The 25000-nt window shown below is 49.0% G+C and overlaps 1 protein-coding gene across 1 annotated transcript in view; it reads left to right on the top strand.

Moving 5' to 3' along the window:
- The window catches only part of DDX1 (DEAD-box helicase 1), a gene marked incomplete in the record, with an annotated part of 73830 nt that overhangs the window by 8514 nt on the left and 40316 nt on the right, over positions 1 to 25000 (top strand). Inside the window, 3 exon segments of the mRNA XM_078774695.1 lie at positions 3820 to 3916; positions 4141 to 4188; positions 4322 to 4405. Coding sequence (XP_078630821.1) covers positions 3820 to 3916; positions 4141 to 4188; positions 4322 to 4405 — 229 coding nt within the window.

The following is a 25000-nucleotide window of genomic DNA, read 5'->3' as shown; positions in this document are numbered from 1 at the left end:
ACGAATTAGAATGAGCCATTCATTAACTAAATTCAAAATACAACTTGGCTATTAAATACACAACCCAACGACAACTCACTTAATGTGAAAGCTGGCATCTTCCATCGGTCACGATTTTTTGGATGTCTGGTGATATGGACGTCACTTTGATCCGCAGGCAGTTCTCCAGGTTTTTATTCGTCAATCGATTCCTCTCATGCATCTTTATCGCATTCATTGATGAAAAGGACGACTTGCATGTATAGGTGGATGGGAACATTGTGAGCACATAAAATGCGAGTCTCTTGATCATGCTGTTCTCTTCTGAGCATGCCACCCAAAAGGCACTCACCGACTCCGCACTTCTGAGCGCATCGCTGACCAGGGAGGTTGTTTGGAAATCAATTAACTCCATTTGTAATGCAGCCTCATCCAAAGAGGGTATACTTTTTTTTGCCAGGGAGGAGAAGTCTCCACTTGGTCAGACTGTGAGAGGGTCACGTACAAAGGCAATGATGTCCTTTGGGATAGAGTAGTCCTCAAACCTCGAAGTGAAGTTGACCTGAAGCTGCTTGATGCAGTCCACCATCAACTCTGCCACTTGTCCCGGTGCCTGTGTATTTAGTGTACTGAAATGTAGGAGCCTGCCAGTTGATATGTCTGACTCGAACAACTCCAACTTCCTCGTGAATGATTCGAGCTTTTCAACCATGTCGGCTATGGTTTTGCCTCTCCCCTGTAGCTGTAGGTTAAGCTTGTTTAGGTGGCCAAATATATCCGCTAAAAAGGCAACATTGGACATGAACTTTTCGTCTCCCAAAAGGGCAAGGTGGTCAGCTGCTGCCCTAATCTTGCTCGATCTAAGGAACGCCTTGACCTCATCCAGTAGCGCATAAAAGCGGTCCAACGCTTTACCTTCGCTCCTCCAGCGCACGTAATTATGTAGCAGCAGGTCATCCTGGGTGGCCTCTTCTGACTCGGCCACAAGTTGTCAGAAAAGGCGATGCTGGGTGCTTGATGTACCCCTGACAAAATTAATGACACGCATCACTTTATCCATAACTTCCTTTAGCACCACTGAGTCTGGCGCAAAGGACACTGGTGGATGAGGCAATGCAACCCATGCATTTGGGGGGTGAACTCCTACCTGCTCACCAGACCTCTGCGCTTTCCCACCATAGCAGGAGCCCCATCTGTCACGATTAGGTTAATCTTCTCAAATGACAATGAATGAAGCCTAAACAACTCTTCCAGTTTAGTAAATATAATGTCCCCAGTGGTGTGCCCTTCTAATGGGATAAGAGACAGCAGCTCTTCCCTGAACACTTTTCCATCAAAATATCTAACATAGACGCACAACTGGGCTACATCTGTGTTGTCAGTGCTCTCGTCAATGGCTAGGGAAATGTAATTGGCTAGCGGACCTCACAGAGAGGGGCACCTGTTTGACTGAGGCAATGATACCATCCATCGACTTGTCCGTTGTCAGTTCCTCCAAAACTGTCACCATAACCTCCTTGAAAACCTATGCATCAGTGAACGGCCTGTTGTGCCGTGCGAGCACCCAATACACCTTTAGCGACGCACTTGTCACTTTCTGTTGGGATGTGAGGCCTCGAACTAGTATCCTGCTGCTGTCAACTTTCCTCTTTAGACTTTTGGATAACGACATTTTGTCAGGAAAAATTCAAGGAAGTCAATAAACAAACAAAATCACAGCAGTAAATGTATATATTACAACGGCTCGGTAGAAACACAGGCACGATCTGGCAAGGAACAGCCAGAATGAGGGCGCATAAATAGCTGAGACCAAACAATTAACAAATGAGAGACAGACGTGTGATTGGGCATGGAATGCACGGGAAGATTGAACGGAATTGCACAGGGGAGATTGAAAGGAATGTGGGAGTAGCCAACCTGCAATGACAGGAGAAACAGAGTTAGGCGGAGCCAAGACGCACATGGTGACAGAAACATAAACAAACACACGTGGTCACACCACACTCACACACACACTTCACCAAACAGAACAACGAACACATATAAAAGCGATCAGACAGAAGTCCTGACACATTTTTCTTTTGCTAGCTACCAGGTTAAATGTTTAGCTAACTTCACACTCAAGTAGGCTGCAGACAACATAATAGCGTACCCTCAGCGCGCAAACAATCAAAACAATAATAATGCTATGTTGTACGTGTGGGAGGAGCGGGGTCACTGAGGCCAATGAACACAGTAAAATCCGAGTGTTAATTTAACTCTGAGAGTGAACAAATGGACCCGATAGGGTCCATTTGTTCCCTCTCAGAATTAAATTAACACACATTTTACAGTGAATAATACTGAGGGTAAAAGTATGCCAAACAATTATTAGAATAAGCTGGCTCCACTAAATGGTCAATCCAGGTGATGATGTGTCGTGCGTAACAGAGAAGCAGTCAGTCCTCAAAATTGAAATGATACACATTTATTATTTACAATATGGAAATCTAATCTTTGCATCTCCCACACATGCGTGTCTTATAAGGCGGTCTGTAACTGCAAGTTCCAGTTAAATTTTTTTATCAATCAATTTCTTAAATTAGCCATTAATTATGTTCTGGCCCGCCACCAAGTGGCTTCGAAAAAAATTGGCCTGAGGCCAAACTTACTTGCCGACCACTGACCTACACTGTTCGACGTGCCTCCATAAACTTCCTCCATATCCAAAATGAGCCTTTCAAGGCAACATGGGCCACTCTGTCACACATCCTCCTTCTTTCTGTCCCACACACTCCAAGCCGAGCAAGAAATGCAGAAAAGGAATTGCCAATATACCCTCTACACCCCACCTCAAATGGCTGACGCGAAACTTGCCAACCCTTCTCCCGGCATTCTGCCTCCAGCTCACTGTGCTTTCCTCTCTTCCTCTCATGCACCTCCTCCATGTTCTCTTCCCAAGGTACAGACAATTCCCCTAAGATGACCTGTCTTGTTGCACCTGACCAGACGACAATGTCAGGCCGCAACCTTGTCACACAGATCTCCTCTGGGAATACCAATTGTGGCTTTAGGTCTGCCACCACATGCCAATCACAAGCATCTGACAGCCCTCTTGCTTTCCACCTCCTCCTCTTTCCACCTCTTACCACCTAACCCTCTTTGACAAACAACACCTCTCCCCCATCGGTCTCTTTCTCCACTCTTCTCTCTCTCTCTCTCTCTCTCTCTCTCTCTCTCTCTCTCTTTATATATTATATCTATAAATACACACACACACACACACACACACACACACACACACACACACACACACACGCATGTATGTATTTACCGGATATCAAGTTTTAGATATGTGAGAAAATTAAACACTCAGGCGGGGTATCAAACCCAGTGTGAAATGAAAAGATCCTGGAAGCAAAACTAAACTAAACGTGCCTCTAGGCTGTCTACCCTGGGTTTTAATCCCGACCCAGCTATAACGTGTCATCCCTGTGTTTGACAGGAAGGGTGTTTCATCCATGTGTGTGGCTTTAGGTCCCTCGGATGGACGTTAAACGGGAGTCCTTTCTCCCAGCATTAATTGGCGGATGTTAAAGATCCTACCATACCATGTCCTTCGCAGAAAGAAGGCGAGCTATTGCCAGCACCTTGAACAAATTCCAAATTACGCTAAGGCGAATCAGAAGTATTATGGATTGGTAATAAAAGCCTTGAAAGGGGTGAGATATCTGTGCAACTTTTTCACACAGCAAGGAATTGCTGGTAATTTGTTCATGAAAATAAACAGCCACCTTGTTCCAAAAGAAAGAATGCATTGGCTTTTCAGATTGACTGTCTTTTTGTGTCTTCTCTATTTAGGCATTTAGCATCCCGGTGATTCAGATTGTGTATGAGACTATAAAGGATCAGCAGGAAGGCAAGGGAGGGAAAGCTGCCATGAAAACTGGAGGTGGAGGTGAGGTTAAGTTATTAACGTAACCCCTAAGTATTGTAACTTCGATTGGCTGTTAAATAGACCTTAACATCTTGGGTATTTTATTATTTTTTAACCAAAGAGAAAAAAGATAATCCCCATTTGTATTGTATTTTTTTTTTTTTTGGATTTGGATTGTATATTGTCGTCACTAAAAAAAACAAATGCAGTTATATTTTCCCTTTCAATCTCCACTTCCATTTCAGTCTTCAACACTTGGCAGATGAATCCTTATGACAGAGATTCTGCTTTTGGTAAGCACTTGTATAAATGTCTCATTGATTTTACTTGTATTTTGTTGTCGAGAAGCATTCCTACCATTTGTTCCCCCACCCCTCCCCTTTCCCCCCTCGAAATCCTTGTAATATAATTTGTTTACTTTTTCAGCTATTGGATCTCAGGGATTCAGATGTCAAAGCAGGGAAGCGAAGTCATGGCATGGGTGTCGATCCACGAAAGGACTAACAAAGGGTAATGTGATTACAATAATTTCAGCTGAAGAGACAATAATAGGGGCCTTTAAAAATGACGTATGAATGCTAAACGGGGCCTTTTGTGGATGCGTTGTGTGTGCGTTTTCATTGACTTGTTCTGCTTGCCGGATTTAACCGGCGAGGAGAACCAAGTCGATGAACCTGCCATTGCTGGCGCTAAATCTCTGATTCAAATTGTATTTTAAGAATTATTTTCAGCATGTTAACGGTAGTGACAATTTCAGTCTTATTATAATATGTATGTATGTATATGTACATGTATAGTTGCTAACAAAACGTCTTCTTCTTCAATTTTCATCTATTTTTTGGTATACTTAGTCAAGGCTCATATAAGAGCTAACACATAGAACATAAATTATAATAAAGGAAGCAGGAGATGAGAGGGGGAGAGAGGGGAAGCACAACAACAGTAGAAAACGGGGACGTCGGGAGATCTGAGGAAGAGAGAGGGCTGGGGCGGCTGACACGGAATGAACAAGATGGACAGACACTACAGGGGATTTCAGGAAAGAAAACGGGGAATTTTAAGGAGGTGGATTTGGGGTGGATTAATGGAGGTAGAAAAGATCAAGGTTTTGGATGGGGGAAGATAAGAGATGGTGGTGAACAGCTGTTTTGAAGACCTGGAGGGAGGAGTGGGATTGAAGAGAGTGTGGGAGTTTGTTCCAGAGGCGGGGAAAAAGAGGAATAAAAGAGTGAAGGTGAGCAGAGAGTCTTGATTTTGGCAGTTTCACCAGAAGAGGGTTGCTGGCCGACATTGTGCGTCCTGTAGGAATATTTGGGGGACAGAGCAGGGGGTCCCACAATCGTATTATAATAGAGCAAACGTATATGGTTATATATTGTTGCGGTTTTCCGAAGCCCGTTCCCTTACAAAGGGAAGATTAAGCCCCTTTTTCTCTCTGGGTCTTCAAAACCGCGAGACTGAGTCGCCACTTCCGGGCAGACGTGGAAAAGGGTTTCGGGACAATTTCACGCGTACCTTGAGTACCCACGCCGCAGCGGAAGCGGCGATCGAGTCTCGCACGAACCACACGTGATTGAGTACACCCGAGCGGGTGGCGTACCACGTGACTCGTGCTGTTACTCTGCTATAGAACCCGGTCAGATAATTCGTACCATGCTAAGCCAATGATGGTAGAGACGAAACGGTCGAATCAGAAGGAAGAACAGATTTATTTACACTATTTACAATGATTTGGTAGAAGAAAAGGGGACACAGAGCAGAACTTAAGCAGTCTTACTTATTACCCAGACACGGGCCCGATCACTCACATGGGAAAATGGAAGAGGAACGTTCGCGCGCCGAACGCGTCTGCTTCAGTCGCTCCAGGAACAGCTCACCCGGTCGTGGCCCTCTGGCGGTCACAGCACGTGTCCCGGCAAAGGCAGGCAGGAGGAAAAACGCGCGTCTGTGGCCCGGCGCGGGTCTCTTTTACAGTGTGATTAATACTGCGCAGAGCGCAGGGAGCAGGGCAAGTTCGTGTATAACGGGTTATGCTCAACTCAACTGAACTGCCGTATTCTCACAACTCCGATCTCGTAACTGAGCGCTCCGAACTCACTGCTCTTAACTCTCACCCCGAACTCTCATAACTTAGGTGGGTGGCTCTGGGCACAGGGTTATATCGCCCCGCCCTAGCCCGACTCGAATGTTCGAAACCCCGCCTTTTGCCGCAGTGGTAAGTCACTACCCTCGAGCCCTGATTGGCGGCTCGCGCTTACCGTTGGCTCCTCATCCGCCTTCCTTCTGCCTTGGTCGACTTGTTCAGGCCTGCCTCGTGGTATTTCGGCGCCAAAAACCACCCAAAGCTCCATAAGGACACCTAATTCTCATTATCTTACTCAACGCAAAACTAACACAGGAAAGAACTACGCTTTACATTTACTAAGAAATAACTGAGCTTAAACGAGGCTACATGTTGCAGTGTAACTAACTAGGAGAGGAAATTAACCTTTATTATAAAACCACAAAACCGCAACAATATGTTTATCTGTTTGTTTGTATGCAGTGGCGTCACTAGGGTTGGTGTCACCCAGTGCGGTAACTCATGGTGTCACCCCCCCCCCCCCCCATTAGTCAGGTTCACTATGGGAACAAATATAATTTCGTTCAAAATTTTGGGAGATAAGCAAACCTGTACATTTTTGGATCATCAGACCATGGAGAATCTGAAAATCAATGTTGGCATTTGCACAGACACAGATTTTGGATTTTCAAAATGGCTACCATAACATACATATTTTGCGCTATCTCGGCTTCTAGTCAACCGAGAAACTTCATTAAATATGCTAATCCTTTGTTTTCTGGGTGAAGAAATCCAATAAAGGCCTCAAAATAGTGCTCAGGATTATAGAAAAGCAACAAACAATGGTGATTGAAAACCATTGTCTTTATATTTGTGATATAACTGTATTACATAATACATGATATTGCAAGTCATTTGAAGTTATAGGTATGGGTTTATAAAGCAAGAAAGCAGCCTTGTTAGTATCAGATAATACTTGTTAGTATTATCTTTATCAAAAACTCTCTTCCTCACTCTCCTTGCACTGCCTTCTCTCCACCTCACCCCCAGGAGTACCTCTGGCTTCGGCTTCCTCTCCGCTCCCACCTTTTGTTCATATGTGTTCTGTACCGTCCTCCAAACAGTGATGACTCCATTTACATTTCACTGTCTGACAACATGGACCAACTTCTATCCACTCATCCAAACTCTCTCTTCCTCATATGTGGTGACTTCAACTGTCATCATGCCAGCTGGCTGGGTGTGGGTTCATCTCTCACCAGCCATGGCACCTCAGCAAAGGACTTCTGCGACTCACTGGGATTGACACAAACTGTCAATTTCCCGACCCGGATCTCAGCCAATGGTGTATCTTCTCTTCCAGACTTGGTTATGACAAACTTCCCTGCTAATGTCTGCTGCTCTTCTTCTGCCCCAATCGGTTCTTCTGATCATGTGCTTGTTAAAGTGGACATCTCTCTGGCCATTTTCAGAGAGCCTCCTCAGTGTCGCCGTGTCTGGCATTTCACTCAGGCCGACTGGCACGGTCTTCAAGCAGCCATCAATCATCTGGACTGGTCTCCCATCTCCACTGCCTCTGACATCAATTCTTCCTGGGAATTCTTCCAAAGCAAACTGCTCTGTCTCATGCACAGATTTATCCCATCTCGTCTTCAGTTGTCTTACCCTTCCTCCCGTCCATGGTACACTGAATCTTGTGGTGAGGCAGTTGCCCTGAAACAACTTGCCTTTGCCTCTTGGAAGGCAAATCCAACTGAAGGAAATCTCAGTTCCTTCCACCAAGCTCGGAACAAGTGTGTGTCTACCCTCAGGAGTGCCAGGAAGCACTATATCTCCACACTCAAGAATGAACTCTCAAACCTGTCTCCTTCCTCCAAATCCTGGTGGCATCTGGTCAAATCCGTTTCTGGTGTTTGTTCCCCCTCCATCCCCTCCCTTACCTCAAATGGCTACACAGTTGACACCGCACCTGACAAAGCCGAATGCCTCAACTCTGTGTTTGCCTCAAAATCTTTAGTCCCATACCCATCTCTCTCTGTTCCCACCTTACCCAGTCGAACCCAACTGCTCCTGGACTCTGTGTCCTTCTCTCCTGACAAGGTGGAGGAGTTTTTGTCAAACCTCGACTCTGATTCTGCAACTGGACCAGACGGCATCAGCCCACGGGTCCTAAAATCATGCTCTGCCGCTCTTTCTCACCCTCTCTCTGTTCTTTTTGCCCTCTCTTTTGCTCAAGGTCATCTGCCAGCATCTTGGAAATCAGCAAACATTGTGTGATTTTGGGACTTTTTGTGTGATTAATGTTCGCGCTTTCACGAGCCTCGATATTGTATACAAAAAAAATTCCCGTATATCACTGAATGTAATGGCAATAGTCGTGACATAAACAACTAGCAAAATTAAAATTACACCTTTAAATTACAATATCATACGCACAGCCTAAATGTATTTACATTTACATCGTTTCATGTGGTTAAAGTGAAAATTCGGTAAGAAAACAATAAAATTCGAAGTAAAAACGTTTAAGAACTACATCAAAATTATGTTGATTTTAACGTTAAACTTTATTGTTACATGAGATACATTAATGGATTAGGTTTGCATAATCAATAACGGCCCAAATAATGTAGAACTTGTAGACAAAATGCATATGGAAATATACTCATAAATGAAATAATACCATAAAAAATAAACGAACAAATACACAAGCATTTCAGCACTCAGTGAACATCTCGACGAATTCAGAACTTTACTTTCCTGGCCTTCAAAGCTGCGAACTTGTGAATCACTTCATCGAAATCGATGCCTTTCGCCAACTCACTTACAATTGATAATATCGCAAGATCGGAAAGCCTTGACACTGCAAAAATTTGGTGTCACCCCCTCTGATAGTGTCACCCGGTGCGGTCCGCACCCCCCGCACCCCCCTAGTGACGCCAGTGTTTGTATGTATGTTTATATGTGACCAAAGCGTTGTCTTCTTCTTCTTCAAATAAAATTAACACCCTCTTAACTACGTTTGGACTGCTGAGACCCCTCAGACCTTTGACGACCCTTTAAGTCCACCAAGACCCCTGAAGACCCAAAATACCCTTGAAGGCCCTGAGGCTCAAAAAGACCCTGAAGAACCAAATGGCCCCGAAGACCCAAAAGACCCCGAAGACCAAAACATCCTGAAGACCCAAAACGCCCTGAAGACCACAAAGACCCTTGAAGACCCTGAATACCCCTAAGACCCAAAACACCCCAAAAACCCAAAATACCATTGAAGGCATGGAGGATACAAAAGACCCTGAAGATCCAAATGTTGCCGAAGACCCAAAACAACCCAAAGACCCAAAACAACCCAAAGACCCAAAACACTCCGAAGACCCAAAACACTCCGAAGACCCAGAAGACCCAAACGATCCAAAGACCCAGAGGAACCAAAAGACCCAAAAGCCCCTGAAGACACCGAAGACCCAAAACACCCTGAAGACCCAAAACATTCTTAATACCCCAAAAGACCCAAAAGGCCCCTGAAGACCCCAAAAGACACTGAAGACCCAAAAGACACTGAAGACCCAAAAGACACTGAAATGGTCAAAGATGCCTATCCCTCTGAAACGACGTGTGGTGAGGTGCGCGGGGCGCGCCGAGTCACGCTAGTATACAGGGTGAGTCAAAAGTAGCACCCGATTTCTCTTTGTATATATATATATATATATATATATAATATCCACTGTTGATATATATATATATATATATATTGTTGCAGAACCCGACGTCGGCCTATGGTTCCCCTTTGAGGGGGGATTAGTCCCCTCGTTTGTTACTGACCGACGTGGTCCCTGAAGCTGCACCGCGACCTCCGGAAAGGCCGGTGCACAGCCCCGTTCGTGACCGCGGATAAGATGTTAATTTGCCGAGCGGATGGCAGCCGCGGCCCGAACCGTTAACAAAGACTAACCCGATCCTCAACGTTGGCCAAATCGTGCCACAGGTTTTCAATGGGGAAAAGACAAAGACGACAGATGTGAAGAAGAAGAAGACGAAGGCAAATGGTTGGAAATACGACTATTATTTATTATTACTATTTACACATCAAAATAACCAAGGAGAAGGAAGGATAAGAAAATAACCACAGAAGAGGAAGAAGCGGACACAGTGAAAATGCTAGCTTATCTAAACAGGCTTAACTTATACCCCAAGACAGAACAAACAAAGACAGACTCACACGAATGGGGAATGAAGGCAGGAACGATTGGCTGGAAGGAGAGGATGGTCGTCCAGGTGGTCCACAGAGCTGGAAGGATGCGGGTCCTGTTCGTGTAAACGGCAAGGCTCGAGGTGAGCGGCCGCTGACCCTCCTCAATCTGGTTCGCACGGCGGCGTTGCTTCGTAGCAGCGGGTCGAAACTGCCGTCAAAGCTCAACTCAACTGCGGTGGACTCAGCTGCGGTGGACTCAGCTGCGGTGGACTCAGCTGCGGTGGACTCAACCGTGGTGGACTCAACTGCGGTGGACTCAACTGCGGTGGACTCAACTGCGGTGGACTCAACTGCGGTGGACTCAACTGCGGTGGACTCAACTGCGGTGGACTCAACTGCGGTGGACTCAACTGCGGTGGACTCGACTGCGGTGGACTCGACTGCGGTGGACTCGACTGCGGTGGACTCGACTGCGGTGGACTCGACTGCGGTGGACTCGACTGCGGTGGACTCGACTGCGGTGGACTCGACTGCGGTGGACTCGACTGCGGTGGACTCGACTGCGGTGGACTCGACTGCGGTGGACTCGACTGCGGTGGACTCGACTGCGGTGGACTCGACTGCGGTGGACTCAACTGCGGTGGACTCAACTGCGGTGGACTCAACTGCGGTGGACTCAACTGCGGTGGACTCAACTGCGGTGGACTCAACTGTGGTGGACTCCTCACTCATCTCCTGAACTCCCTTCTTGACGCATGCGCCCCCGTTTTATATCACGCCTCCACCTCTTTCCGCGAGCTCTCTGGGCACGCCTACCGGGTCGCTAGTGCAGTGCCGGTTGGCTCGCACGGCCTCTTTTGGCTCCGCCCTTGATGACGAGGGGTGGCCAACGCCCTGGATTCGGCGGCTCCTCCCCCCTCTTCTCCGAGCCCACCTCGTGGCTAATGGAGTCGCGGTGAAAACCGCCCAGCAGCTGCGGCGAAAACCCAAGCCCGAAGAAACAGCGGACTGCAGCAAACCGCGCAGAGGAATTTGTAATGCGGCTGACAAAAGGGGATTCCCATGAAGGTTCTGGGGAAATTGAAAGGGGATACTACCTATTTGAATTCGGTGCAATGGAGTATTAGTTAATGGAAGACAAAGCCTTAACCTAATACACAGAATAAGGAAATAACTACTAACAAGGAGGAAATCTATGATTGGTTAACGTGATGGTATATGACCTAACTAAGGGATGCCCTTTGACCTTTTACACAACAACTGGAGGAAGGAGGGTGATATTTTACAACAAAAAAAACACAATTCTCATTTCCACAACACTATACGTAGTGTGTTCAAAAAGTATCCGACCTTTATTTTTCGTGCGTAAAAAAAAAGAAGCTAGGGAGGCGTTGATTGGTGCACGTATGTAGGCGATCCTAATGCGCACGCGTGAATTTTTTCCCACCTGCAGAAGCTGTCATTCGACGGCAGACCGCCGATGAGTGAGGAAATGTAAGTGAGCGCCGTCGGATTTTCGTTTTTGACAAAATGACGGAAAAACTTGAACAACGCTACTGCATCAAATTTTGTGTTTCATCAAACTTGCATCAAAACTGCAACTTGTTTTCTGGGTCGTACCCATAAACCCAGGACTCATCGCCAGTGATCACTGTGTTGAGGAAGCTGGGATCGCTGTTCACAGTCTCCAGCATGTCCTGTGCGATCTCCAAACGGAGTTGCTTCTGCTCAATCGTTAGCAGCTTTGGTACGAACTTCACTGAGATTCTCCTGAAGCCCAAATCCTCCTTCATAATGGAATGAACGGTGTTGAATCTTGCGGATCGTTTCCACTTGGGAATCGCCAAGCTTTACACAAATCGCCACCTTCTGCAGGTGGGAAAAAATTCACGCGTGCGCATTAGGATCGCCTACATACGTGCACCAATCAACGCCTCCCTAGCTTCTTTTTTTTTACGCACGAAAAATAAAGGTCGGATACTTTTTGAACACAGTAGTATATATATATATATATATATATATATATATATATATATATATATATATATATATATATATATATATATATATAATATATATATATATATGACGAGAATAGAACCATGTTCCACACCTTGAGTTCAAGAGATAACAAGATTTAATGATGAACCAATATCACAGCGCTGTGGAGGGTGTAAGAGTCATACCATTCACAATTGAACAGCATGGCCACATACACTCCTAGAAAATTGGCAACCAAGAGTTTCTTTATATACACAAAATTATACAAAAAATCTCCGCTGAAAAATGAGCACGGACAAAGGAAAAACTGGCTCGACCTCGACATCTCCCACCGAAACCCTATCTTCTTTGGCATGGGGAGAAAGAGCACAAGAGCACCGTGACATTCTCAAAACTTATCTTCCATGTTGGCTTTTGGTCAAGGACAGACAGACGCATTTTCACTAAGGGGTCTAACGGAGCAAGCGGTTTCACTATCTTTCTACATTTTTTGGCACAGTTGGAAAATATAGCATAGTTAAAAAGCAAGAGGGAACATAGTAAGCTTAATCCTTTCACAAAGCAACCATTATTAAATGCAAACCACAATTACATAAGGCACAATAAAAGGCATGATCTCGACATTCCCCCATTTGGTCTCTACGAGACTACGTATCACAGAGACCAGGCCACATCGGCTTTATTTGCAAAGCAAAAGAGAATAGTGTTATATGTGGCCACATCGGGCTTTATTGAGTGTTGTATGTGTGTCCTCCAAGGGCATGCCACGCACACAAAGTACCTCGCATGCACGCTTGAAAGGTGTGTCATGTTGTGCATGTTTGGAACATGAAGATCTATTAACTTTTCAGATCCGCAACGAAGGCGCCTGGTCCGGCCAAGGATATTGCCCGGGGGGGTCTGACAGCCCACCCTTGGAGCAGCGTAGATGCGGCTGAAATCCTCCCCAATCGAAGGGCTCCCCGTCCTTGCACAGACCCGGTCCTTGCCGATCTTCGAAGTTAATCGACGTCCATGCTGTTGTTCTGAGGAATACATAATGTAATTAATATCTTGTGTCACGTGTTCCTGGTCAGAGTACAGAGCATTACAATTCAAAGTAAAGAGAGAGACTTCCTTTTGTGTCAAAGACGTTCATGGACGCATAATCAGCTTGTGGAACCAGAGTATCAGTGTCAGGTCCTTTGGCAGCCAGAACCAGCATTGCAGTCAGATCCATAGTCGGATCAAGCGGAGATGTGCAGCTGTGTGCTGTTATAATACATAAGAAGCATTAGCCAATTCCCGCAGGGGATTTACAACAAAATCATCACAATAAATCAAATAAATCAACAGTCTTCTGATGCGCCGGTCACATCGGCATCGCCCAGGGGCTCGTTCAGGTCGACGGCCTCGGCGGTCAAGATCATGGTCTTCCGACGGCGGTTTCTTCATCGTCCATCCTGAAAAATACTTTCTTACACACACCATGATCAAATTCCTAGCCCCCCGTCCCACCCAATTGGCATTTAGTTACCTTATCTCTCAGATGGTTGGCTTATTCATAGCCGCATTTCCTGTGTCGTGTCTGGAAATTCAAATGCCATATTTACTTTCACCAATTTCCGAAAATACCTTCCTTTTAATCATCTTCCCTACATCTAATAATACATGATTTACCAACCATTTCCCCCCCAACCATAATCGGTCAATGGAAATAATCGGTATTCTCCCCTTCAAAATTTCACTGTTATCCTATCAATACCTGGACATTTTTTCCCTTCCTTCCTAGATACGCGAATTTCACACCAGTATATACCCACTGGAAAAATTATCTGAAAAATAACGAAATCGTCTCCAAGTTCTCTAGCTAATCTCCATCCGCAATCACCAACTTTACCCTCCTATGCATTTTGCCTTAGGTTTTAGAACCTAGAGTCTACCAAAACAACAACAACTAGCCTCCCAAAGCCATTTCCCTGCAAGAGCGGGGGTTAGCCTTGCGGTCCCCATGACAATCTTCTTCATTTTGCTCTATCACCTCCCTTTGAGCAATAATTCAATTGATGTGATTCCCACATACCTGGTGGAGTTCTGTTCACCTGGTCTGCAGAGCCGTGATCCAATCTTCACCAGCCCCCAATCACCTCCTCGATTGGGGTCATTCTGCATGTAGCAATCTAACACAACGTTTTTAAACGAAATTCACAACTTTACATTCATTGGTCCCCCCAGTGCAAGCCAACCCCTTGTATCACCTTCTTATCACAAAAACAACAGTCCATAACTAACCACTTTCCTTTATTTCCTGTCTTTTCCATTAACTTTTTACAACCTTTTCCTCTACTTCCTCAACAATTCCTGCAGTCACCTGTCATTGACAAATAATCCATCTGAGTCGACTTTCCAATCCAATCATCTTTGCACTTTCCACGACCTTCTTCACACTTCCTCCCAAACCTTTCCTTCAGACACAACCCACATGAGTTATGAATACAATTTCCCCTTTCAGGCACGTGTCTAGCCACTCACAAAGTGTCCACAAGACAACGTCACCATATTTCACACCTCGGACCAGCCAGGGGTCTATCGAGAGATGCATCCTAATGTTAATCAGCTCTCGAGAGCTCAATTTTGAACAGGGGTAAAACCAGCAATACTCAATTCTGCCAAGCAAGAGGTCAGAGCAGTATCACTCCCTCTTCCCTCTGCCCACCATAACTGGCAGACAGACAATGGCGAGCCACAAGCCCCAACCCTACAAGGCTCCAGCTCCCATCCAAAGGACACAAACTCCCTCAGACTGGCATAATCTCTTTGCCAGCTTATGTACGAACCAAGATTGCAAACAAATAGTTTTCCAAACAAAACTCAGTTGTCACCCTATTGCACCATATTGGCAGAATTCACTTCAGCTCTCTACCACTCTTGTGTCGAGTGGTGCCCCAAAATGACATTGCACGAACCCTTTCAATACCTGTCTAAACCTACTGCCATTTAACGACGCTTCCCAGATGACGGTTCCCCATACACTATTCTGGCACAAAATTGTTGCATCCCACAGATGCCACGATTATTTGAACAAACTCATTTTCCTAATCCACCTTTTCAATTTTCATTTCAATTTAAAGTTAATCCAATGTCCTCTAATACCTCTCTTAGCATCCCATGCACCTGTTGCAGACACCTGTTTTAGCCTCTGGCCCAATAGCTGCCCAATAAACAAATAATAAAAAGAAAATAACCTGATCTATTTATTGAAATAGACCGAATTCTCATGTTGGTCAATTTTTTCACCCACTGTGACTCTCGCATCAATCCTGCCATTCCCAACCACATTTCCAGCGAGGATGACGTCACTATTTCACACCTTTCCTTCCTTGAACAGCGGGAGTCCTCCAAGAGATGCATTCCGATGTAAATCACTTCAAAGTGCCTAATTGGCCCTCCCTGGAATCGCACCTTTAACATTACCGGCACCGCTCTTTCTTGGTTCAAATCCTACCTCTGACAGACACAAATCCACTGCTCAACTCTATCCTGACGGACTGCATCACTGAAATAAAATCCTGGCTTCAAATCAACTTTCTCAAACTTAACTATGATAAATCTGAAATAATCGCATTGAAGGAGCTGGGGCTCCCACGTCGATCGGAAGAATGGACGCGACAAAAAGCTGGAATTCATCCGAGTTGCTTTAATCAAAATCAAACACTCAGGCACTCTGAAAACCCGTTTATCGGTCAGCAATATATATCTATTATCCCAGGGGGTTTGCCCAGGCCCGGCGCCAGGGGGCGTGGCCCAGCGTCCTGGCTGCGGCCTGGCAAGTTGAGGGCGAGCCTGCCCGGGCATGCCCGGGCGTCCCGACCGAGGCCTGGCAAGTTGAGCGCGGGCCTGCCCGGGCGTCCTGGACGAGCCCGGCATGGTGATCGCTCCGCGTCCTTGATAGGTGCAAGGCGATTGTGAAAACCCAGCGGCAGCCGCTACACACGTCCCCCCAGAATCGACTTGCACCGGCAGGGTCAATTTGAGGGGGGTCCTGATGACCCGGCCGAAGCGACCCCTGGCGGGTCGTGGGAGGGGGTCCGGTGAGGTGGTGGGCGGTCGAGTGGGGGGCACCGTGGACGGGGGGCGGCCTCGCCGCGGCGGAAGGGCCACCCGTGGTGGGTGGTCGACGTCCACGTGCGCCGGCTTGAGGCGGTCCACTGCAATCCGGTCCGACCTGCCGCCGATGTCGATGACGAACGACTTGTCGTCCCGTCGCAGCACCCGGAAGGGCCCGTCGTACGGCGGCTGGAGTGGCCACCGATGTGCGTCGTGGCGCACAAAAACATACTCCGCTGTGCGGAGTGCTGGGGGGACGTAGGACTGGGGGTCACCGTGGTGGGATGTTGGCACGGGGGCAAACCGTCGGGCGGCCTCCTGGAGGTCCGAGCGCTGGTGAGCTGCGGACCAGGGACTGGTAGCGTCGGGCACGAATTCGCCCGGGACGCGTAGCACCTGGCCATAGACAAGCTCGGCGGTGGATGCCTGGAGGTCCTCCTTGGGGGCCGTGCGAAGGCCCAAAAGGACCCACGGCAGCCGGTCGGCCCAACCGCCGTCTTGAAGGCCGGCCATGAGCGCGGCCTTCATGGAGCGGTGGAATCGCTCGCACAACCCGTTTGCTTGGGGGTGGTAGGCCGTAGTACGGTGGAGCTTGACCCCCAGGTTGCGGGCGACCGCGCCCCACAGCTCGGAGGTGAACTGTGGTCCGCGGTCTGACGAGATGTCCGCCGGTGCGCCGAAGCGGGCGACCCAGGTGGCGATGAAAGCCTGCGCCACGTCGGCGGTGGTGGTGGAGACGAGGGGAACGGCCTCCGGCCACCTGGTGGTCCTGTCCACCATGGTGAGCAGGTGTGTGAACCCCCGTGACGGGGGGAGGGGGCCCACCAGATCCACGTTGACGTGGTCGAAACGTCGTTCGGGCACGGTGAAAGGTGCCAGCGGGGCCTGGGTGTGTCGGTGGACCTTGGCCCGTTGGCAGGCCGTGCAGGTGCTGGTCCAATCGCGGACGTCCCGACGAAGGCCGTGCCAGACGAAACGCGCCGACACCAGCTTCTGGGAAGCTTTCCGGCCCGGGTGGGAAAGGCCGTGGAGGGAGGCGAAGATGCGGCGTTGCCAGGTGACGGGCACGATGGGGCGCGGCTGGCCTTGGGAGACGTCGCAGAGCAGGACAGTGTCCGCGCAGGGGATGTCGGCCAGGCGGAGGCCCGTGTCCGCCGCCCGGAGGGCTTGCACCGTGGTGTCGGTGGTTTGGTCCGCCGCCATAAGCGCAAAATCCACGCCCAGGTGGACCGCGTTCGCGCTGGCCCGGGAAAGACAGTCGGCCACGGCGTTGTTTTTGCCGGCGACGTGCCGGATGTCCGTGGTAAACTCCGACACGGCGGAGAGGTGGCGCTGTTGGCGGGCCGACCATGGCTCCGTGACCTTGGCCATGGCGTAAACTAACGGCTTGTGGTCGACGAACGCCGTGAAAGGTCGGCCCTCCAGGAGGTGGCGGAAATGGCGGACGGCCAGGTGTAGACCGAGGAGCTCCCGGTCAAACGTGCTGTATTTGAGCTCGTTCGGCCGGAGCTGCCGGCTGAAAAAAGCGAGTGGCTGCCAAACCCCGTTCACCCATTGCTCATGTACGGCGCCCACCGCGTAGTCGGAGGCATCCGTGGTGAGGGCGATGGGAGCGTTGAGCACCGGGTGAGCGAGCAGTGTTGCGTCGGCGAGGGCCCGCTTTGAGCGTTGGAAGGCCGCATCCATTGCTGCGGACCAGGCGATGTCGTGCTTGGCCGGCTTGCCCCGGAGGGCTTCGTAGAGGGGCCGCATGAGTTGAGCAGCGCGGGGCACGAAGCGGTGATAAAAATTCACCATTCCCAGGAATTCCTGCAGGGCCTTTATGGTGCGGGGACGCGGGAACGTGGTGATGGCCTCGACCTTGGTTGGCAGCGGCACGGCCCCGTTCTTGGTGATGTGGTGGCCCAAAAAATCAACGGCCGTCGTGCCGAAGTGGCATTTGGCCGGGTTGACGATGAGGCCGTGCTCGCTGAGGCGCCCGAACAGTGTTCGGAGGTGGAGGAGGTGCTCGGCCCGGGACGTGCTGGCGACGAGGATGTCGTCCAGGTAAACGAAAAGGAACGGCAGGTCACGCAGCACGCCGTCCATCAAGCGCTGGAACGCCTGAGCCGCGTTCTTGAGACCAAACGGCATCCGCAAGAATTCGAATAAGCCGAACGGCGTGATGACTGCCGTTTTAGGGACGTCGGCCGCCCTGACAGGTACCTGGTGATATCCCCGTATGAGATCAATTTTCGAAAAAATGACCCGTCCCGCCAGACGGGCGGAGAAGTCTTGGATATGCGGGATCGGGTACCTGTCGGGGGTGGTAGCGTCATTGAGACGGCGGTAGTCGCCACACGGGCGCCATCCACCCCCCGGCTTTGGCACGATGTGCAGTGGCGAGGCCCACGCGCTATCGGAGCGCCGCACGATGCCGAGGTGCTCCAACGCGTCGAATTCGGCCTTCGCTACGGCGAGCTTGGCTGGGTCGAGGCGGCGGGCCCTGGCGTAGACCGGCGGGCCCGTGGTTGGTATGTGGTGCTCGATCCCATGCCGTACTGCGACGGCCGAAAACGTCGGCCGCGTGAGGGCCGGGAACTCCGTGAGCAGGCGAGCAAACTCGTTCGCCGCCGGGACGGTGCATGCCAGCTCGGTCGGCGCGGAGCTGCTCAATGTGCATACCAGGGAGCTGAAGGTTTCAGCGTTGATTAAACGACGCCGTTGGACGTCCACCAGCAGTCCGTGTGCGCAGAGGAAGTCGGCGCCTAGCAGAGCCATGGGCACGTTGGCGGTTACAAACGTCCAAGCAAAGCGTTGGCCGCCGAAGCAGAGGGTGACGTTGCGCGGGCCGAAGGTGCGGATAGTCGATCCGTTGGCCGCAACCAAGGAGGGGCCGCAAACCGCGGATTGCCTGTCCTGGTCAGAGGCGGGTATGACGCTCAGTTGGGCGCCGGTGTCGCACAGGAAGCGCCGTCCGGACGCTTTATCCGTGATGAACAGTAAGTTGCCCGTGTGGCCGGCGCTCATGGCTGGTAATGAACGCCGGCCCGGCCGTTTCCCGGCCTGCCGAAGGTGCACGGGGGTCGGCATGTCCGGGCCTTCTGTCCGAACCTGGCATGATAGTAACACCACGCTTGGTCAGGTGGAGGCCTCGGTCGTCGTGCTGGAGGTGGTCGGCTCGGTATAGCGGCCGCCAATTGCGTCGGCAGTTCGGCCGTCGACCGTGCCGGGTGCTCGGGCGCCATGGGTGTTGCGTCGGACTGCGGTGGGTCCCATGTCGCCGCTGCGATGCGCTGCCCTGCGGCGGAGATCTTGTCGGCTTCTCTGGCAAGGGCCCGGGGATCTGTGATCGTCGTGCTTGCCAGGGCGAGGCGTACCGGGTTAGGCAGCTGACGGAGGAACAGCTCCCGGAACAGGAATGCCGGAGAGTGCTCGCCGAGCAGTGAAAGCATGTAGTCCATTCGCTCGGAAGGGCGCGTGTCGCCGAGCTCAGGCAGTTCGAGCAGGCGCCGTGCGCGTTCCGCCGATGGGAGGGCGAAAGCATCGAGGAGAAGCTTCTTAATCGCGCCGTATTTGTCAGCGGCTGGCGGGCTCTCGAGGAGGCTCAAGGCGCGGGCCGCGGTAGCCGACCCGAGCGCAGCTACCACATGGTGGAAGCGGGTGTCGTCGGCCGTGATGCCTCGCAGGGCGAACAGGGACTCCGCCTGTGCGAACCAAACCGCCGCGTGAGCCTCCCAGAAGGTAGGCAGTTTAAGGGCGACTGCCGTGTCCATGTCGATAGGTCACCAATGAAGGAGCTGGGGCTCCCACGTCGATCGGAAGAATGGACGCGACAAAAAGCTGGAATTCATCCGAGTTGCTTTAATCAAAATCAAACACTCAGGCACTCTGAAAACCCGTTTATCGGTCAGCAATATATATCTATTATCCCAGGGGGTTTGCCCAGGCCCGGCGCCAGGGGGCGTGGCCCAGCGTCCTGGCTGCGGCCTGGCAAGTTGAGGGCGAGCCTGCCCGGGCATGCCCGGGCGTCCCGACCGAGGCCTGGCAAGTTGAGCGCGGGCCTGCCCGGGCGTCCTGGACGAGCCCGGCATGGTGATCGCTCCGCGTCCTTGATAGGTGCAAGGCGATTGTGAAAACCCAGCGGCAGCCGCTACAGCATCATCTTCCTTCGAACTCAGAGCACACCGACCAGTATACATCAAACATTGGATTCATATTTCCACAGACCTCCACCACTCTGTTAAATCCTAAACATGCCCAATGGGCAATCCCCTCTGCTCAGGGCTGCAAAATGCTGGATTCTAACCTTCCCAAACACAGCTCTTGTCCGCCAGGCTGCAAATTCAAAGCATTTTCAGTCCCCCTTTTTCCCATACACTAGCCAGTGTAAGTCAGCCAAACATAAACAAAGAGGTTCCAGCGAGCTGTGACCTCCATAACTCTAAACAACTCCACTGGCACTTTTTAAAACAAACTTTCCCAGTCACTTACTAAAATAAAGTGCAGCTCTTGTCCGTAGATATACGTTAACCAAGGTTACATGAGACTTGACAACAATAGTACTGCCCCGTGGAGCAAGGCATCAGAGACAACTCCCCTCTCCACCTGGACTTACCCCAGGTAGAATTTGGCTACCTACAGAGAAAGTACCTGCACAACACATTTACAAACCAATTCGTCCCCTCGTATTAGGGGACATCACAAATGTTCCACCACAATTCACAGCAGGTGACCACCCACCTGCCTTCTGTCGAAGTCCAGTTCAATTTTCTGAGTTTCCATTCACAGACAGACAGACAGACGAACCCCCAACGTACTAACAGGATGGTCTCACAGAGGCCATTCCATTCAAATCTGTAGGCTGCCACGATTCTTCCCGCCAGGACACACCATCATAGTCACCATAGTCACACGACATGTCAGCAGACACAGTGAATGACATTCGACACCATAACAGACACCGCAGACACTGCTCCTCCTTGATCCATATCTGCAGACGCAGTCAGACACACCCAGTCGGACAGACAGACTGGCTCCACATTACAACTGCAAACATCCGAAATGACAACAGCTAACACCAAATATTTATTGTCCCCCTTTCAGGGAAGTCAAATCAACCACCATTAAAGCACAAAACAGAAAACGACCATATACTCAGAGTATATACCATATACTCAGAGTGAGACCCGAAAATCAAGCAGACAGACCGACAATCGAACCTGTCTTTCGACACTGCCGAACGACAAGTCTGCAGACACTGAGGGAGTGACATTCGACCCCCAGTAGACACCGCGGACACTGCTTTGGTCCGCACCTGCAACTCCATCACGCGCCTCCAACTTCTTTTTCGGCGCATCGATCAACACAAATGTACCGACGCATCTTATATTCTACACATTGCTATCCAACCTTTCGCCACAGTCCCATCACAAACAACGTATCTCTCGCGGCATGCATGGCGGGAATCACACTCGTATTGCACCAACATGGAATTCGAGCACATTCCATAGCTGCGAAAATATTGTGCTGGGCAAGACATTATTATCATCGACTTGCGCTTTCACACGCATGGCAAAGTCCACGGATGTACAAAGTCGAAGTGCCCTCTCCCTTAATTGATTCACACTGCACCTCGGCACACATCCTCGGATAATTAAATACATGTTTTAATCCAAGCGTGCGTCCTCGCACCCGCTCCACCACCACCTTCCAACCACCGCAGGTGCACCTGAACTCCATGGCACACCCGCAACTCCCTCAAAATCAGTGTTCAAAGACATGACTCCATGGACAGCCAGAAAGCCAGACAAATACGGACACACACACACAGAGATAGACACAGGTGGGTTATCGCCTGCATTCTGTACAAATTCCATGTTCCTGTCCATAAGTTGGCCCATCAAGTGTAACCCCTTTCACGAAACCTTTTCTGAGGGTCAAATGTAACAGACAGCCAAGACGGACCGGCAAATAGGCAGGGGCAAACCCCGAGGCCCCAGACACCATCACCACACACATACCCCGCATCACATAGGAGTATCAATGAGCCGGACAGCAAATGCCATATGTTTTCGTCCCAAATCGAGGGCAAATTTTCACAATGGCAAACAATTAATATATTGTCCACATTCATCTTGGTCACCCCAACCCATCCTGGCTCTCCCCAAGAGCTCCGTGTCCGGACAGCCAGACAGATAAACAGACCGGGTGAAACCATAACCATCCATCCTTCCGATTGGACTCAGCACACATGCCGCCCGCTCACCAGTCATGTACACTCAGCACCCATAAATGGCACACGCCAGCATCACATGTCATTCTTGCCTTCATTCAACGCATTCTGCCATCCCAAGTCGGCCAAATACAAGCCCCGGCCATGCCGTTGAATAAACACCCAGTCGGTTGACAGCCTATCATTTTTGACTTTTACTCCCATTCTCCCTTGCTACATCTGGAGAGCCGTTAATGTGGGGATGTAATTGAACACTTGTTTTAAAGCCCTGTCTACACATGCTCTCCATAACATACTCATTATTCCCTGCCAATTTTCCCCAGCAGACTGAGTCCCACATGGCATCTCAAAATCTAAACTGATACCTTTTATTTCTTCCCCAAATTTACTCAATCAATTTTCACCTTCACAACATATAAATAATATCATTCCAAAGTACTCATCCGGATTGCCCAACGCCTGCAGGCAATTTGGGGAACCCCTTGTCAATCAATGACACACATCAATGACACACACACAATAAACACAAATTCACGCTGCTATGACAGATAATTCATTCCCTTATACACACATACCATGTGACTGACCCTTCATTCTCCATACAATACAGTATAAATTCATGCACACTCATGCACACTCCAATCCTACCTACCTGTGAACTTACCTGGCCCCTTGCTGTGAGCCTATCCATCCCTTGGTTTCTACCTGGATTTCTTTCTTCCTGTGCTTTATCTGCTTCTTCCTCTGCTCTTGAAGTCTCAGCACTTCTCCTGCCTTTCTCCTATCTGGTACCTGCGCTTTTCTGATTCCAGTTTAATTTATCCTTCTCCAAAAATCACATAAACATTTCCTATTTCCACATATAAGAAATAACCAATATCTCCCTTGAGATACAATTAACGTGCACGGAACATTTTCCCGTCCATGCGCCCAGGCGGTCGCTCCCAGCGCACGGCAGCACGACCCCCATTTGCAAGAAGCAGCTCGTGATGCGTACAAGGCGCAAGGAAGCGCCCCGAGGCCATCCACCGAAAAATCCTGCCTTTTAGTTTACCGCGCCGATATTTCCCTCATCCGGTCCTCCCGCGGCGCTAACTCGCGGTCAATGCTTGTATAGCGCTTCTAACTTGTCTAACTTATCACCCATGCCAGGGCTTTCCTAAAGGGGTTCTCCCTTCTTAACTTAGCTTAACACTTATCCTGGCCATCCTCCTTGGGTCCCCTCCGTTAGTCCGCAGCCAATACTTTCTCTGGTTACTATCAACCCCATCAACTCCATCTTGTCTCTAGACTGCCCTGCCTGGGAAGTTCTTGGCTTTACCAAGAAGTCCCCCCTTTTTGCTAACTGACCCCCATTTCTTGGTTCATCAATAGACAACTTGTTACCCGAGCCAAATAGGCCTGTACTTACACACCAGATTCCAATTTGTTCGTGATCCAAGCACAGAACGACGAAATGGAAGACAGACAGCCTGGATGAGTAAACGGAGCTCAATTTGGAAAGACCCCTCAGTATGAAAGCTCACGTTAATCGAATCAGTGCTGGCCAGCCTCTCCGCTGTCTCCACAGGGTCTGCCTCCCAAATATCGCTCAGAGTCGGATCCCACTCCTGACACCAAAACTGACGAGAATAGAACCATGTTCCACACCTTGAGTTCAAGAGATAACAAGATTTAATGATGAACCAATATCACAGCGCTGTGGAGGGTGTAAGAGTCATACCATTCACAATTGAACAGCATGGCCACATACACTCCTAGAAAATTGGCAACCAAGAGTTTCTTTATATACACAAAATTATACAAAAAATCTCCGCTGAAAAATGAGCACGGACAAAGGAAAAACTGGCTCGACCTCGACATCTCCCACCGAAACCCTATCTTCTTTGGCATGGGGAGAAAGAGCACAAGAGCACCGTGACATTCTCAAAACTTATCTTCCATGTTGGCTTTTGGTCAAGGACAGACAGACGCATTTTCACTAGGGGGTCTAACGGAGCAAGCGGTTTCACTATCTTTCTACATTTTTTGGCACAGTTGGAAAATATAGCATAGTTAAAAAGCAAGAGGGAACATAGTAAGCTTAATCCTTTCACAAAGCAACCCTTATTAAATGCAAACCACAATTACATAAGGCACAATAAAAGGCATGATCTCGACATATATATATATATATATACACTAGCTGAGGTACCCGGCTTCGCCCGGGTTGAATAAGAATAATACAAATTTATATATATATATATATTACCGAGCCATTTTCGGGGAAAGTTTTCATCAAGCCACTGACGAACATGACGTCCATAATGAGGTGGTGAGATGAACATGTCATTCATTTATTTATACCTTCTTGTACACTGTAATACAAATGTCAAACAAACAATCAACTGACAGATATATATATATATATATATATATATATATATATATATATATATATATATATATATATATATATATATATATATATATATATATATATATATATATTTATATATATATATATATATATATATATATATATATATATATAGATATAAACAGAAATCGGGC

This window comes from Myxine glutinosa, chromosome 3 (assembly GCF_964187855.1).
Source record: "Myxine glutinosa chromosome 3, kmMyxGlut1.1, whole genome shotgun sequence".
Lineage (NCBI taxonomy): Eukaryota > Metazoa > Chordata > Myxini > Myxiniformes > Myxinidae > Myxine > Myxine glutinosa.
This window is presented reverse-complemented; position numbering and strand designations above follow the sequence as displayed.